The sequence below is a fragment of the Leptosomus discolor genome, chromosome 1 (assembly GCF_034619465.1).
Source record: "Leptosomus discolor isolate bLepDis1 chromosome 1, bLepDis1.hap2, whole genome shotgun sequence".
NCBI classification, from domain to species: Eukaryota; Metazoa; Chordata; class Aves; order Leptosomiformes; family Leptosomidae; genus Leptosomus; species Leptosomus discolor.
In genome coordinates, this window is record NC_141391.1 from 33830896 (window position 1) to 33847524 (window position 16629).

Sequence of the window (16629 nt, forward strand, 5' to 3'; positions counted from 1 at the left end):
TGTTAGGATACCATCCACACAACCTCGATCACCGGAGTGCTCACAAATGCAGTACACCCACTTACACAATTCTTACAAAATCATCTATCTACACACTTCGTTTTTTTTGTTTCACAAATCCTACAAAGCAGAGAAATGTCATCTTGAAATGTCACAGCTCTTCTCAAGACTGCGGTGACTGAATTCAAGGATGACAATAGGAGGCACAGGTTTTACGGCCAGTAATTTGCAGCATTGCTCACATTTACTACCCTGCAACTTCCCATACTGCTTCAAGCTGTATCATTTTCTATCATAGCCACAAAATTATATATAAATGGTCAGGACATGCCAAACCTCAATAAAATGATCTTGTTCTTCCCGATTTAGACATTCTTCTGCTGATACATTGCATAACTCTTTTCTGCTGTGTAGCAGTGACTTCATAGAGTGCAGTACACCTTCACCAAAACTCTGAAAAAAAGTGAAAAAAATATAAGAAAAAAAAAAAAGCAGTTTCAGTTTTGGCTACAGGGTCCATCCATCAATCCCCTGCCCCCCCATAGGCTTCTCTACTCTAAGTACTATTTGAGATTACTTTGTGTACAAATCATCAGGTTTGAAGTTTAAATTTACTTCAGGACACAGAACTGAAACAGCTACGTTTTTTTCTTCAAGCAATATTTCTATTCCAAAAGAAGTTGACCACTCTGTATTAAAAAAAAAGGTGAGAACATGCAGACTTGAAAAAAAGAAACAGATGAATCCAAGAAGAAATCCAAGCCCCATCTATTCCTTGCATCAAAGCCTGTACACAGAACTTTTCCATCAGCTTGTACTTAAAAAGGATGAAAAGCAAATTTAGCCAAGGAAAGTAATGGAGGTGGTTTCAAAAGTCTGAGGGGAAGAAATTGTTCATCTGGTTATTTACTCTCTACACGATTGCCCTGTTAAAACAGAAGTGAGAAATCAGTGTGTTCAACTTATGACAAGTTATTTTGAATCTGCATAGCTTCTTAAACAATAGCAGAACTGCTAGATAGCCAAATTTAGTCAAGAGAATGTTTTGTGCTTCCAATATTCCCACAGCAAAAACAAGCCCTTTATCATAAAAAGTGATCTTACGTGTAACACTTAAACCTCAAAAAAGGTTTTTGTTTTTTTTCCTCTGTAGAAAAAATGGTATCAAGTACTACCGCATGGGATGCCAAATTATTACAGCATAGCCAGTGTCACTATGCTTGTGTTCACGGTGATAGGAAATTAGTAAAGCACTTCTAGAAAGAATAGACAAAAGCAAAATAGAAACTTCACTTCAGGATCCTTGAAATTACCAGAATATATTTCATAATGTTAGCAAACAAGGCTCAGACTACCACCCTGACAGCCAAGGCCAAGTGACATTAAAGCAGTCAAAACAGTCATTTTTATGGAAAAGCAATAGCCGAACTATTTTAAAATGCATTTTAGGCAGTTATCGGGTCATTTGAAACAAATTGATGAAGTGTCACCTAATTTCCTCTTTTATCTATTCCTTTGTCTCCACATTTAGTTGCAATTTACCTTCACACTTTAGTAATACATCTTTGTACTTTACAAAGCATGCTGACAGCATCTTTCTCGATTCTCTGGATCGGCCGAATTTACAGGTGGCTGTGATACCAATATTGCTCAAAGACTTGCCCAGTAATTCCTCCACTCATCTCATACAAAAGTCATTTGTGAAGTCAGGCAAGCATGCTGAAATGTCTCATTTTCAGCTTCTACAATAATATAATCAGTCACAGCGCTCAACAACAGTCATACGACATGACCTGCTAATTTTCTGAAGACCAACAGTGATCCAGTTTGACAAGGGCTCATCATTCCCTAGTAGTTAGTTTTTCTAAGGTTACAAACTATTACATATACCTTATTTATAAGCAAGTACTTTTCCCTAGTATAACATCTTGAAAGGCAGGATGGATAATGAGAACAGGACTATGGTATCAGGAACTAGTGAGATGAAGGAAAAGTCAAGATTTTGGAGAATACTAAGTTGAAATGGGAGAAGAAGAAAGATGCAACAACTAGAAAAGTCTCCCTCAGTAGAAGGAAGAACCAGCATACAAGACCATATGTAGGTCTGGTAGCACATTGATCATGGCACTACGTAACTGAAGAGATGAAATACCCATATTTGAAAAAGAGGAGGAAGAAAGTGGTGTGTGTTTTTAAGATCATATTAATGAACACTAAAAAGTTCAGAACACGGAAAAATAAAGATACAGAAATTAACAGGCACAATACATACATAGAGAAGAGATCTCTTCTCTCTGGACTTCCACAGATTATTTACACTGAAACACATAAAGCATTAACAAAACCAGAAAAAGACAGAGTTTACTAAAAGAGCTGTTTCTGGAAAAGAAGAATTTGCCCAAATGAAGATAGGAAAGGGTTTTTTTTGAGGATATGGTACATGTAGGTCAGTAACCCACTAACCACCTTCCTCAACATTTCTCTTGAGATTGAAGTCAAGCATCATCATCATTAATAAATTTAATGGAGGGAAAAAAAGGAAATATGTAGATGAAATCTGATGATAATTTCAAGTAAGCAGGTGTCATCAGTTAAGAGAAAGAACAGAAAAATCATACAGGAAGAACTTACTCTCAATGTGACCATATTTTAAAATGCAGCCATAGGAAATACCAAGTTATGTCCCTAAAAACCAAAAGCAAATTTTAAAATAGAACTGTGAATTCACAAGCTGGGAAATAAAAGACCTGAGTTGACTTCTTGATCGTGGTATAGCAACGAATGGTCAATATGATACAGCACTGAAAATAGCAAACACGGCCCTAGTACACATCCTTCAGTGAAAGGACTGACATCAGAGTCACTGAGAAGGACATCCTGTGTAATTGCACATACAGTATCATCCACATGTAAAAAAGAAGATTAACTCACAACAAGCACAGAAAGTAGGACTATGAAGGATAATCGCTGGAATGCAGAGGCTTTCATACAAAAGCAGACTAAAACCTTAGTTTACACAGTTTCCAAAAACCAAGGCTAACAGAGGACAGATCACCAACTGTAAAAACATCACGAGGGTGAACATCAGCGAAAGGAAAAAAAAAATATTTAAGCTGAAGAGTTACGACATCCATGAACAAACAGGTAGAAATTTGCTGTGAATAGCTACAGCCTGGAACTCATAAGATTCTCAGCTATTACAGCAGCATGGTTCAAAAAGACTGAAAACCAGCAGTAAGTTGTTGTGGTTTTTTTTTTTAATCTCCCCTCATTAATTGTGAGACTATATTTAATAACTTTTTCATATTCTTATTAAAATTGTGCTTGTGACATCAAAGGACTGGACTCAATTTCAGAGAAATCCTCCCATCCAACAGACAATGAAAGCAAGTTCTCTCAAGCCTAGGAGACACGCAACTACACTAAAAACTGAAAACCAACAAGTTCCCAAGATTATCACCTCAGTTTAGGAAGGACAAGAGGTCACCTTCAACAAAAGGATGTCAGTCATTTTATAAACACAACCACTTCCAACATACATCAACATGTGGGCAAAAAGACCACCAAGCAATCTGTAAGGCCCTACTTGCTAGGCCTATGTACTCCTTCCTCACTGAAATCTGGAAGTCAAATGTCTCACAAGAAATCCTGCATCACTTGCGAGCATAGATTTTGAACTTACTAAGTTGTACGAGGGGAAAAACACAAATACTCCCAAACGTGCGCAGAGCAAGACAGACCTGAACAATGAAAATCCTTGCCACGCCTCTAGCTCAAATGAGCAATTCAAAGTTTTGCATTGTCCCCTTTGTGGTCAGCAAATCAAGACGTCCTTATCTATGGATCCTTCACAGTACACTGGAGGAAATGCTGCACTAATCGGTCTCATGAACTATTTAAACTGCTCTGTAACATTTCAAACAACACACAAACCTATAAGATGCCATGATCTGCAAAGAAACTAAGTCCAGCACTAGACAGTCATATGTACTCTGCTCTTAAGTAACAAAGCAGCTCTTCCTGATTTCATGTGCTCTAAGATTTAAATGGATTGAGTATTTTTTTAAGTCATTTTGTGAAACTGGAAACTTAGGCTTTTAACGTGCATACCACAACCATGCACTGACGTTGCAGAGCTACTACCGCAACAATTCCTGTTAAGTATTACAAAGTATTACGAAGAGGACATGAATCAGACAGCAAGCCGTGAATCAACAGAAGATGAAACGTGGTGCGATTCTGACCACCCTACCGCCTGGCTCTGTGAGAAAGAATGAAAGTTCCACACTATAATCTAAGTAGCCACCCCTCAGGGAGACATCAAGAGGAGGCAGCCACAGATCAAAACAGTAGAATCTGGCTGTATGAAAATGCAGAATTCTGCAAGACACCCAAGAAGGGCTGAAATCATGTTCCTAGTCTAGAATGCTCAACGGCAACTAACGGAGCAGTTCACAGAGCTAGTATTTTAGGCAACCATTAGAATCAGTGAGGAATCACTGGTCACTGTCATTAATAGAAAGATGTTTCTGCAACCCAAAGGTCTAAAATCTTGAGGAGCGGAGGGGCACGGCATTGGTTTGTTTGGTTTTTAAATTGAAGAGGAAAAACAACTAAAAAAGTTCTCTAAAATCCAGTTTATGTTCAGATTAAGAATGCAAAGTGACTTGACTGTAATTAAAGAACTCTAGTTGAGCTGGAGGTTTCCAATCAACCAACATAAGTTTTTATACTGTGTTTCTTAAAGTGAAAGAATATCACTCAGAACTACAAACTGCTTAATATATGGCAGTTAACATTCCATATCAGGACCTGGAACAACTGATTACCTGCCTGGCAGTCCCATAAAGCTTACCTTTGCAATTTCTACAGGACCTACACCACTGTTTCCTTAAAACAACAAACCTGCTTACGGAATAAAATAATGAAACTTTCATATTGACAAGATATTTCCTTGATCAGTTTCTCCTCTTAAGCATTGCAAGCAAAGACTTTATTAGTAACCAGGAAAGACCTAGTAAAATACTAATCTATATTCAACTACTTTGAGAAATATTGTTGGATAAACAGATTCGTTCCTTCAGGATAAACTGCAACGTTAAGCAAGTGCTTACAGAATTTGCAAGAAAATTTGAGGAAGAGTATTTATGTTCTTCAAGCTAAAGTGACAAAATTTCAAAGAACAAATCAATAAATACAGTTGAAAAAACCCCACTAATATATTTCATTAGTGCTAGACATATTTTCTTTTTCACCAAAGTACTGCCTAGAAGTTCATATAAACACAAGGATAAGCTGGTCAAGAAAGCAAGACCCAAAGATAAAGATCTTACTGCAAGCCCTAACAGACTTCACAGAACAGTTGTCAATGAACACTACATGTTTATATTTAATTTGCTACATAGAAACTTGAAAAATCTGTACTCAAAATAAAAGTTACATTCAAATAAACAAGGCAAATTTTAGCAAAAAAATACATTATGATATGTCATCATATCACCTTAAAACAAAAGGCAAAGACAAAAGGCAAAACCACGTGCCCCTTCCTTAAATGACTGTCTCCCAGTTCAACTATGCTAAATATGCCAAAGCACGAAGCAAAGGCAGTTTCTTTGCCTCCTTGATATGCTAGACAACCAAAATTAAAACTTACAAAGAAAAAAAAAAAAACACCCAAAAAACCTCAACCAAATCTACCAGTTCACTTGGTTCATTATTAGGCTGTTTTGACAAAGATTGACAAACTCTAAATTTTTTTTTTTTTAAAATACAGATAATTACCTTTTTCACAGATACTCTTGGTTTCATTCGATTGCCCTGAGTCCTGGCGTTCACATCCATGATTTTACCAATCTTGGTATTCGATGAAAGAAGTCAGCTCCAAAATACCTACAAAAAACATTTATACGTCATTGTTTTATGTTTCCCCACTTCGTTTGTATAGACTTTGAACACGCAAGCAGACAAAACAAGAACCAATAAAAACAATTAAAAAGCATTTTAAAACTGAGAAAGATTAAACAGCTCACCATCCACACTGATTGTTGCCTTTACAAGAGTGCTGCCTTAATGACTTCTAGGACAATGCATGAAATGTAAAACACAGACCTCACAGTCAGTTCCAACATTTTTCTTTAACTAGATTTCAAGGCTGCATGGGAGGGGAGGAACATTACATTAAATACTGTTTCACTATTGCTGACATTCTGATGAAGTTTATCAGCAGACTTCCTGTACCACACAACGCCCTGGAACTACCCCTCAACAACCTCGAGACAAAAATGTACTACTTACCCACTCAACCAACTGGCCTGGTTATTCTGTTAACTGCAAGCACTACAGACACACACATGTGACTCCTGCTTAGGCTAGCATGGATCAACGGTCTTGTTCTCTGGCACTGCTCTGGGCAGTCCTGTCTCTGCTCGCAGAACACAGGGAGCAAAGATGCACTTACCAGCAACTCTTCCTTCACCAAAGTAGGTCAGAAGAGTTTCTGCTTGAGTCAGCTACCCTTATTGATCTTGGGTCTAACTCTAACAACAACAACAACAACAACAAAAAGCAATGAAATCAAAACAAGTTTTTCAAGTTTCCCAGCAGCAACAAAAAGAAACACAATAATCCAATTTGCTTCATTCATCTCTACATCCCCCAAAACAGGCAATAAATATAGGGTATTAATAAAGACAGAAAGCATGTGCTGGGCTTTTAAGTTCTACGGAAGTTTTAACACTTCATCTTTTCCCATGGTCACACCATTTAGCCAGGAAAGAGAACTCTTAGACTACCTAAAATAAACCAGATAAGGAGCATATGCATGTAAAAATGACTGCAAAAACAAAAATAAACACCTAGGCATCAAAGTATAGGCCTCCTTTGCACAACTGACTGGCTTGGTTTCCTCGATCTCATCTCAAGCACATATTTAACCTTTATAGGGGAAAGAAATCTTTTTATGGGTTTGTTCTTGAGTATATGTAATTTAAATAAGATGAGTAATAGCATCAAGAAACTGTATTCTTCATCGTCCCCCAGCCAGCACCTATAAAAGTAAAGCCTCCTCAAGAATACAAAAGCACGAGATTATTAGGTACATCTATGCACATTCCACCTCGATTTCTGCTTTCCTTCATGAAGATGAACTCACTAGAATCTTAGAAACAAAATTAAACTTATGTAAATAAACTGCAACGCCTTAATCTCTGGAGCAGAGCATCTCTTTTAACTGAATGTCTGAGGTTTGGAAAATCAAGACAATGACACAAAGCAGATAAGTACATGTTAGGTTATATCTATTATATAAAAATGTAATAAAATACAAATTAAAAACTCAAATCAGAGTAAACTTTTGTGGATGAAAAATTAAAAAATGCAATGATGCTTCTGTTGAGACTCGTGTTGGGAAAAAAAAAAAAAAAGGCCAGGAAACAGTACCAAGCAAGAAAAGAAACCCACCCCACTTGTTCCACTGCTCTATCTTAAATGGCTAATCCACTCTGCTATCTAATCACACCAGAGAAGTACTTTTAGACATATCCTTGTCCTAAGAAGAGCCATCTATGGGAAAAGCTGGTTTCTCACACTGGGTCAATTGCTCGAGCTCTACGTTTTTTGACCCATCGCTCCCTGCAGCAATGTTAACAAAGCCCAGCATAGCAAAACCGTGTAGGGTCCCATGGTATTTACTCAGGTACAGTAGCCCATAGCTATACTGCCTTCAAGCAGCAGGTATTTTCCTGTGGCATCAGCTAGCAAACTCTGGAGACCCGAGCATCAACACAAAGCCACCTGCAGCATCACCTCATGAAACTAACAGACCTGTAAATCACAGTACAAAGATTCTGAGAGATGCTGGACAGAAACTGTACTCATTTATCAACATAACACCATAACCATTTTGTCTTGCCTGCATCCTGTCCTTCCATACTTGATTTATACAGGTTCTCCCCATCACCTATAGCATCCCAGCTCTCCAACATCCATTTCAGACAAATCTGAAGGGTCCCACTTGTCCAACAACACAACAAAACTTCAAAGTGTCCTTTTTAATATATAAATTATCCATTTTCAAAAGGAGGAATGGTCCAATCATCTGAGAAGTACCCAAACTTTAAAACTAACTGGAAGGAAGCAACAGCACTGACAAACAAAACAGCCTGGAAATAGCTCATTCCTTGTGTAAATAAAATCTACCATTTAAAATAATTTTTATGTCTGCATATTGTATTTGACTATTAAATTTAATTTCTTCCCACTGTAAACTCAAAAAAGGAGAAATAAATGGCAGAAGTAAAGACATAAGAGGAACAGGACTTCCCTGTTACTGAACAACTATTAGCAGACACACAAAAAAAAGAAAAAAAAAATCAAACACGTGAAGAACTGAGAAATACCCACACTAAGTTTAACCATCTCTACCTTTCTAGCAAGGTAACACATGCAGCATGGGCAACAAGCCTTAAACACATGCAGCATGGGCAACAAGCAGGGGGAGATGGAAGCCACTGCACTGCTAGAAAGCAACAACGTGGTTGCCATTACTGAAACTTGGCGGGACAAATCCCACAGCTGGAGTGTGGCTATCGATGGCTACAAGCTGTTCAGAAGGACAGGTGAGGAAGGAGGGGCAGAGGGGTTGCCCTCTCCATCAAGAACTGGATAGTGTGAAGAGCTGTCTCTGAAGAACAGCCACGAGCAGGCTGAAAGCTTATGGGTAAGAATTAGAGACCGAGGCAACAAAGGGAACCTTGTGGCTGGGGTCTACTACAGCCCGCCTGATCAAGGGGAGCCTACGGACGAAGCCTTCTGACTCCAGCTGCAGGAGGTTTCTCACTCTAGGCTCTCGTCCTGCTGGGGGACTTCAACCACCCCGACGTCTGCTGGAAAAGCAGCACAGCGAGCTGTAGGCAATCCTGGAGACTCCCGGAGTGCATGAAGGATAATTTCTTAGTCCAGGTAATAGAGAACCCTACCAGAGGGGATGTGATACTAGACCTGATGGTCACCAACACAAGTGAGCTAATCAGTGACATCAAGATTGGAGGTAGCCTGGGCTGCAGTGAACACACACTGGCAGAGTTTGCAGTCCTGAGGGATATGGGTCAGGCAAAGAGTAAAGTCAGGACCCTGAATTTTAGGAAAGCGAACTTCCAGCTCTTCAAGGAGTTAGGCAACAGGGCCCGGCAGAACAGAGCTGGCAGATCTTTAAGGACACTTGCCATAGAACACAAGAGCTCTTAATCCCCAGGTGTAAGAAATCAAGAAAGGAAAGTGAGACACTGGCATGGCTAAGTGGAGACCTGCTGGTCAAACTAAACGGCAAGATGGAACGGCACAGGCAGTGGAAGCAGGCAGGTATCCTGGGAAAAGTACAGGGACGCTGCCTGGTTGCATAGGGATGGGGTCAGGAAGGCCAAGCTGAACTTGGCAAGGGGTGTAAAGAATAACAAGAAGCTTCTATAGGTATGTCTGCCAGAAAAGGAAGGTCAAAGAAAGTGTACTCCCCCTGACAAGCAAGACTGGAAAACTGGTAGCAATGGACGAGAAGAAGGCTGAGATACCCAACAACTCTTTTTGCCTCGGTTTTCACTGGTAATTTCTCCTCCCACATCCCTCGAGCACATGGGCAACAAGTTGGGGGCTGGGGAAGCAAAGTCCCTCCCACTGTAAGAGACAATCAGGTTTGTGACCACCTGAGGAACCTGAACATATAGAAGCCTACGAGACCTGACAAGATGCATCCCAGAGTCCTGAGGGAACTGGCTGATGCAGTTGCCAAGCCACTCTCCATGATGTTTGAAAAGTTCTGGCAGTTAGGTGAAGTCCCTGGTGACTGGAAAAAGGGAAATATTGCACTCATTTTTAAAAAAGGGTAGAAAGGAGGACCCTGGGAACTGCCGACCTGTCAGCCTCCCCTCTGTGCCTGGGAAGATCATGGAACAGATCCTACTAGAAGCTGTGCTAAGGCACATGGAGGACAGGGAGGTGATTCAAGACAGTCAGCATGGCTTCACCAAGGGCAAGTCCTCCACGACCAAACTACTGTCCTGTGATGGAGTGACCGCATCATGGATAAGGGAAGACCTACAGATGTTGGCTATCTGGACTTCTGTAAGGCATTTGACATGCTCCCCTCCCCAACATAATTCTCTCTAAATTGGAGAGATGTGGATTTGATGGATAGACTGTTTGGTGGGTGAGGAATTGCTTGGATGGTCACATCCAGAGGGTAGTGGTCAATGGCTCAATGTCCAGATGGAGATCAGTGACAAGTGGTGTCCCTCAGAGGTCTGTATTGGGACTAATACTGTATAACACCTTCATCAGTGGCACAGCAGGATCAAGTGCACCCTCAGCAAGTTTGCAGACGACACCAAGCTGGGTGGTTCCATCAACATGCCTGAGGGACGGGATGCCATCTAGAGGGACCTGGACAAGCTTCAGAAGCAGGTCCGTGTGAACCTCATGAGGTTCAACAAGGCCAAGTGCAAGGTCCTGCACCTGGGCTGAGGAAATCCACAGTATCAATACAGGCTGGGGGATGAAGGGATTGAGAGCAGCCCTGCCATGAAGGACTTGAGGGTTCTGGTAGACGAAAAGCTGGACATGACCTGGCAATGTATGCTTGCCACCCAGAAAGCAAATTGCATCAAAAGCAGTGTGGCCAACAGGTTGAGGGAGGCGATTCTGCCCCTCTACTCCGCTCTGGTGAGGCCCCACCTGGAGTGCTGTGTCCAGCTCTGGGGCCCCCAGCACAACAAAAACACGGACCTGTTGGAAAGAGTCCGGAGGAGGCCACAAAACTGATCAGGGGGCTGGAGCACCTCCCCTATGAGGACAGGCTGAGAGAACTGGGGTTGTTCAGCCTGAAGAAGAGAAGGCTCCGGGGAGACCCTACAGTGGCCTTCCAGTACCTGAAAGGGGCCTACAGGAAAGGTGAGGGCGATCTGTTTAGTAGGGTCTGCTGCAATAGGACAAGTAATAATGGTTTTAAACAAAAAGAGAGTAGATTTAGACTAGATATAAGGAATACATTTTTTTTACAATGATGATAGTAGAACAGTGGCACAGGCTGCCCAGAAAGGCAGTAGAAGCCCCATCCCTGGAAACATTCAAGGTCAGGTTGGACAGGGCTCTGGGCAACCTGATCTAGCTAAAGATGTCTCTGCTCACTGCAAGGGGGGTTGGACTAGATGACCTCTAAAGGTCCCTTCCAACCCAAACTGTTCTGTAATTCCATAAATCCACTTTTCCAGTGATTTGCTGAGGAACACCCTTCTCATCACACCATGTAATAAGCATTTAGTCAGCTTTTCCAATCTTGTTTGAATATGTGTAAGGAGCAAAATTACATAATCAGCTTAACGGAATCCAACAGGAATTTTGCCATGGATTTCATCTCTTTGTACAAATTTACCCTACGCCTAAATTTATTAAAACTAGGTGTGTACTGACAATCATTAGCTGGCAGAAAGGAGGAATATTTATCTTTTTTCTGTAAAGTGCAAATGTGCTGAGTAAATCTCATAAACAGCTATAGCGGCACATGTGTACACATGCACACCTATGTTAAAGGCATACAAGGACACAAGGCATTTGAACCATATAGGCAATATGTTTGAACTACATGTAATATGTTCTTATTGAACTAAATTTCAATAAAAGATTCTAGACAATGACAACAGTATATCTATGACTACGTTTTCAAAAAAGTATTTTTGCTGTAGTACTGTTAAAAAAAAAAAGGCATCTTTCTTTTAAACTACTTTTTTTTTCCTCTTCAACACAATGACCTGAAGCAGCCACAAGAACTTTGCTGATGATTTGCAAAAGCCAGGTTTAATCAACTAAGCTTTGAAAGATTCTCTCCAAATATGAAAAATACCTTAAAAACAACAATCCGCACCCCTTCATAACCTTAGCAAAACAATTGCTATTGAAAAGCAAATTAAACAAGCCTAACAAGCCTACACTGACAAGCAGGCAGCATAGTCTAATAGATCCTTCTCTATTTCTCATTTCTAATGATCTGTCACTATCACTAATTGGGTTGGCAGTCTTGAAAAAGGCCATTTAAAAAAATGACAAGTTGTCTTGACCACAGCCACATCCACACTAAGAAAAAGGGGGAAAACATCGTTGTTGGTCAGTATTATTGACGGTTATGAAAGGATAGATCTTTTTCTTGTTTGGTTCTAATTGGTTCACATTGTATTTTTGTCCCATAGAAGCAGGATATGAATATCAAGCTTCACCAATTTCAAAAGAATCCTTCATTTTCTCTGTCTAGATCATCACTAAAAATCATCACCCCCACCTTCCCCCCACTCTGGGTCTGGATTCTCAAATACGTCCTGGGAGAAAAATATTACTCAATGTACCAGAAATATCCATTGGTCTACATGTTGTGGTTTGTGAAACTAACTTTAAGTTTCTGTACTTTATTCTGTTGTGTATTTTGTACAGAACACCACCAAACCAATGAAGTTGGGAGGGTGGCATTATTTTCTAAGCAGTAGCATTTTCCCAGGCTATCTTATTTCCCCTTTGAGAAAACATCACCAGAAAGTACCTTATTTAGGAGGTACTTTTGGGGTTTGTTTTTGGGTTTTGGGTTGGTTTTGTTTGGGGTTTTTTTAAAGATTACATCATACCAAATGATTAACAGAAAGAGGGAATAATCTAATCTATTTTATTATTTTCCCACAATGAATAAGACTTTCCACCACTATACTTCTTCAACTGCCAACAGATTTTTAAGAAGCCCTGAAGGATATGAAATTACAAGGCACCAACCAAGATGGCATAATTCAATTACCATGCTTCAAAACATCACCTTGCCTGCAGACCAAGAAACACCCCTGGACAAAATGGGACCAACATGATTTAAAATCACTTAATTTCTCAAGAATTAATGAAATATTGGCAGTATCTGTACAATTCTGAAATAATCTTGCAAATATGAAGCAACATAAGACTCTTCCCGAGTGCGACATTGATAAATTAAGTGCATTGTGTTACCACAGACTTCAGCATCACTGGTCTTTTCCAGATACCATATAACTCCTTTTTTTTCTTTCTTCCAATCTCACTCTGGCAATACATCGAGGCTTCAATAAAGCAGCTCTAATACCCGATCTACAGTTCATAGCCTCTTTTTCCCCCCCTCGTTGGATAAAGGGGCAAAACAGAGAAAGGAAGGTACTTCAGTCGTAATAAAGCAAGCCCCTCAAAAGAGCCAAGAATGCAAAACGAGCACTACTCGTTGTTCCTCCTCTCTTCAGGGAGGAAAGGAATTGGGAGGAGAACGTGGGGAGGGAGGGGGAGGAGACACACTTAAAAAGCGAAATGTCGAGAATGGGGTGAACTTATTTAACCCGTGTGCATCAACCACAAGCCAACCAATGCAGGAGGTAACGCGAACCTATCTAGCCTCCCTGCATCAACCACAACACAGTCTCCAGCCCAGACTGCGGACAGCCCCAGCCGAGCGGGCCACCCGACCTCCCACCGAGACGCTCCACCGGCGGGCCCTCGGCGCAGGCCGACGCGCCCAGCCACGGGCTCTCCGCGGAGAAGGGATGCTGCGAGCACCGCCACCACCCCCGCTCCGCAACTCTCGGGGCCAAAGCGCTACGTTATCCCCCCGCTTGTGTCCCGTCCTGTCCGTCTCCGGCCCCGTCCCCGTCCCCGTCCCGTCCCCCCCCCGGCCCATGCTACGGTACAAAGGCGCCCCGGGCGGCGCGGCCCCGGCCCCCCAGCGCCCTCCCTCAGGTGTGCGGAAGACCCGCAGGGCCCGCGCGGAGCCGCGCTGCCCCAGGCCACACCGCGCCCGCTGGGGAGGCGCCAGCAGCGCCACCGCCTCCTCCTCCTCCTCCCTGCGGGTCAGGGCGGCGGAGGATGCTCTGCCCCTCCTCTGTCCCCCCGGGAGCGGGACACCTGTGGGCGCCAGCCCCGCCTGACAGGCCGGGAAGCTGCGCCCCGCCCTGCGCGGGGACGGACCCGGCGGGCCCCTCGCCCCGCAGCAGGGCACCGCGGGGCGGTTGGGGAGGCGGGTGAGCGGACGCCACCGTACCTGACTGCCTCCTCAGTGCCCGGCACCCGCAGCCATCTCACCGCCGAAAGCAACGGAGCGATCGCCCGGCCCCGGCCCCGCTGCCACCGTCGCGGCACAGCGCCCCTCCACCGCCCCGCCCCGCCCCGCTCCGCCCCGCCCGCCCCCTGCCCCGCCCCCGGCGCGCGCCTCCGCTCTCGCGACGCTTCCCACCAACCCCTCCCCCGCCCTCCCCGCCCCGCGCAGCCTCTCGCAAGCCTCTCGCTGCCGCCGCGTTGCCATTGGCGGGAATGGGAGGCCGCCCCGCCCCCTGCCCCGCCCCGGAAGAGGCCCCGTGGCGGGGCCGGCGGTTGCGCCCGGCTCAGCTCCCTGAGGGGAGCCCGGCGGCCGGGTGGGCCCCGCCGAGTCGATGGCAGCGGGCGGGCGGGCTGGAGCGGGGTAGCTCTGGTGGCGGCAGAGTCTGGTTTTAGTCGGACGAGGCACAGACAGGAGAGTGTCGAGCGCTGGCTGAAACTCCGTTCCTCCTTTCCCAGTCCTGTGTAAACTCGGTGCTGCCAGGTTCCCCCGTACATCAGGTGCGCTGGTTATCCCAGGACATAAAGCAATTGATTTTCAAATCTTCATGAGTTATGATGGAGATGTGTGTTTAAGCGTAAGTGCTGTTTCTTACTTAGAAATCTTAGGGCCTGGGATTTCTTTCTATTTGCATGGAAACAGTAGTCGCCTGTATTGTCCCAACATGGCTATGTTTCAGTAGCAGCTCCCTCAGACACTAACCTGACAAGGAGACGAATGAGGAATCACGTTGAATTACAAGCAATGAATAGTCTAATGCTGTTGGGTAATGACTCTGTTCCTCCCCAAAATAGAGAATCCCAGAATCTGGAGAGGGCTTTCTGAGAGTGAACCTCTGGAGGAGGAACAACAGAACCAGAGTTCTACTGTGCTTACAGAGGCAGATGAGGTGGCATGGGGTTGCAACAGCTGGAAGACAGAAAAGAAAGAGCCCCCAAAGCTGAATTCAGCAAGAATCTGAAACTGTATACTGAGGGAGGGGGTAGGGAAGGAAACAAAAAAAAACCCCACCAAAAAACCCAGGGAAAAAAAGGCATTAAAAAGATGCTTAGCCTTGTAGCTTTTTCAGTACTGGGGCGTTTCAAAGTCTAACCTGCCCACTTTACATACAGACAGAGACTAAACAGAGGGAGACTACCCTGACTTCCTTACAAGTTGCATTTTTCTTCCGGGTTCCACCTGAGGCCTATAAAAGTATATGAGAACCTTTGCTGCTGGATCTCCATTACTTTTCCAGATAATTCCTGCTTCTGCCAAGCTTCTGGTTTTACTTAAGCTGTGGCTTTTATTTCTGTGGAGTCCTTGATCATAGGCTGTTTCTGGGTTGTGTAGTCATTTTAGACACTTCAGAAGTCAGGGTGCGTGTTCACTTACTCATTTTGCCAACAGGTAGGTAAACTACATTTTAATTTACCCTAAAAACTAGTAAGATGTGCGACAAAGCCCACAAACCATGCACAGAATGTGGTAGATAAAAGAAATAAAGGATTACTGGTCCTAAAGTATGTCACAGTGTTAGTTAAGTAGGACAAACAGAAGGTTTCTCATATTCCCAGAGACTGCAGGTCCCTATGGGAGTGGGAGAAAGTAAATGAATAATAGAATTAAATTTAGCTGAAGTTTGTAATCATTTCAGTGCCCATCGAGACCAGCCTGGCTTGGAAATAACACTGTCATTTGAGTAAAAAAATTCTACCAGTTTTGCACATCTTTGGTTAACCGAAAAAATGCCTCTTTTTGACTTCGTTTCTGGTTTTGTGATAACTAAAAATTCTCTAAGAGGGTTTTGTTTTTCATGTATCAAGACTTACAGTAAGTAAAAAATGTCCAAAACAAAATAGATCTGGAAGCAATGTAAACATGAGCAAGCATGCTTTAAAAATAAATTCAAGCCTTTTATTCCCTTTGTTTCATAATTCCCCTTAGACTATTGAGAATAATGAGTTCCTATGGCTCCCTGCCAAAACCTTGAAAAAAATCAAGATTTACCGTCATCAGGAAACTATGAAACATAACCCACAGCACACCATTGTCATAAAAAATGAGGGTTTATACAATAATAAAAATGGGCATAGCTTTGAAATAGTGACTTATATTTTTAAAAAATTGATCTAAATACTGCCTGTGTAAAAGCACAGTATACTTGTCTGCTCAGCCAACAATTCTCAAAATTTGTATTAATTTTGAAGAAATAGAGTATAGTTTTCTGGGCTCTGGTATTTCATGTCCTGTTCACTTTTATATTATTCAGGGCAGGGCCTGGCCAGTCGCAGCCTGTCCCACTACCCCCAGCCAGGGAGCAGGGCAAGCCAGAGACAGCCCCAGCCTGGGGCATCGGGCTCCTCTGTGGGGACAGGGATGGGTCAAGGCTGGGCAGGGACATAAGTCCATGTGCGGGGGTCAGGATCAGGCCCGGTGAGGGAAGCCAACATCAGGTGAAGCTGGCAGGACAGGGCCATGCGCCTGCAGTGTTTTCTGCCTGCACTTTTGGTATGAAA

General features: G+C 43.0%; 1 protein-coding gene across 2 annotated transcripts in view; it reads right to left on the reverse strand.

Moving 5' to 3' along the window:
* AKAP11 (A-kinase anchoring protein 11) overlaps nt 1–5841 on the reverse strand; it is a 34610-nt gene extending 28769 nt beyond the window's left edge. For both annotated transcript variants that reach the window (XM_009960367.2, XM_086481973.1), the window contains exons 1-2: nt 5782–5841; nt 337–453 (exon numbers count right to left, since the gene is read on the reverse strand). In XM_009960367.2, the coding sequence (XP_009958669.2) occupies nt 337–453; nt 5782–5841 (177 nt within the window). The remainder of the gene's footprint in view (nt 1–336; nt 454–5781) is intronic.
* Between the last annotated feature and the right edge of the window lie 10788 nt (nt 5842–16629).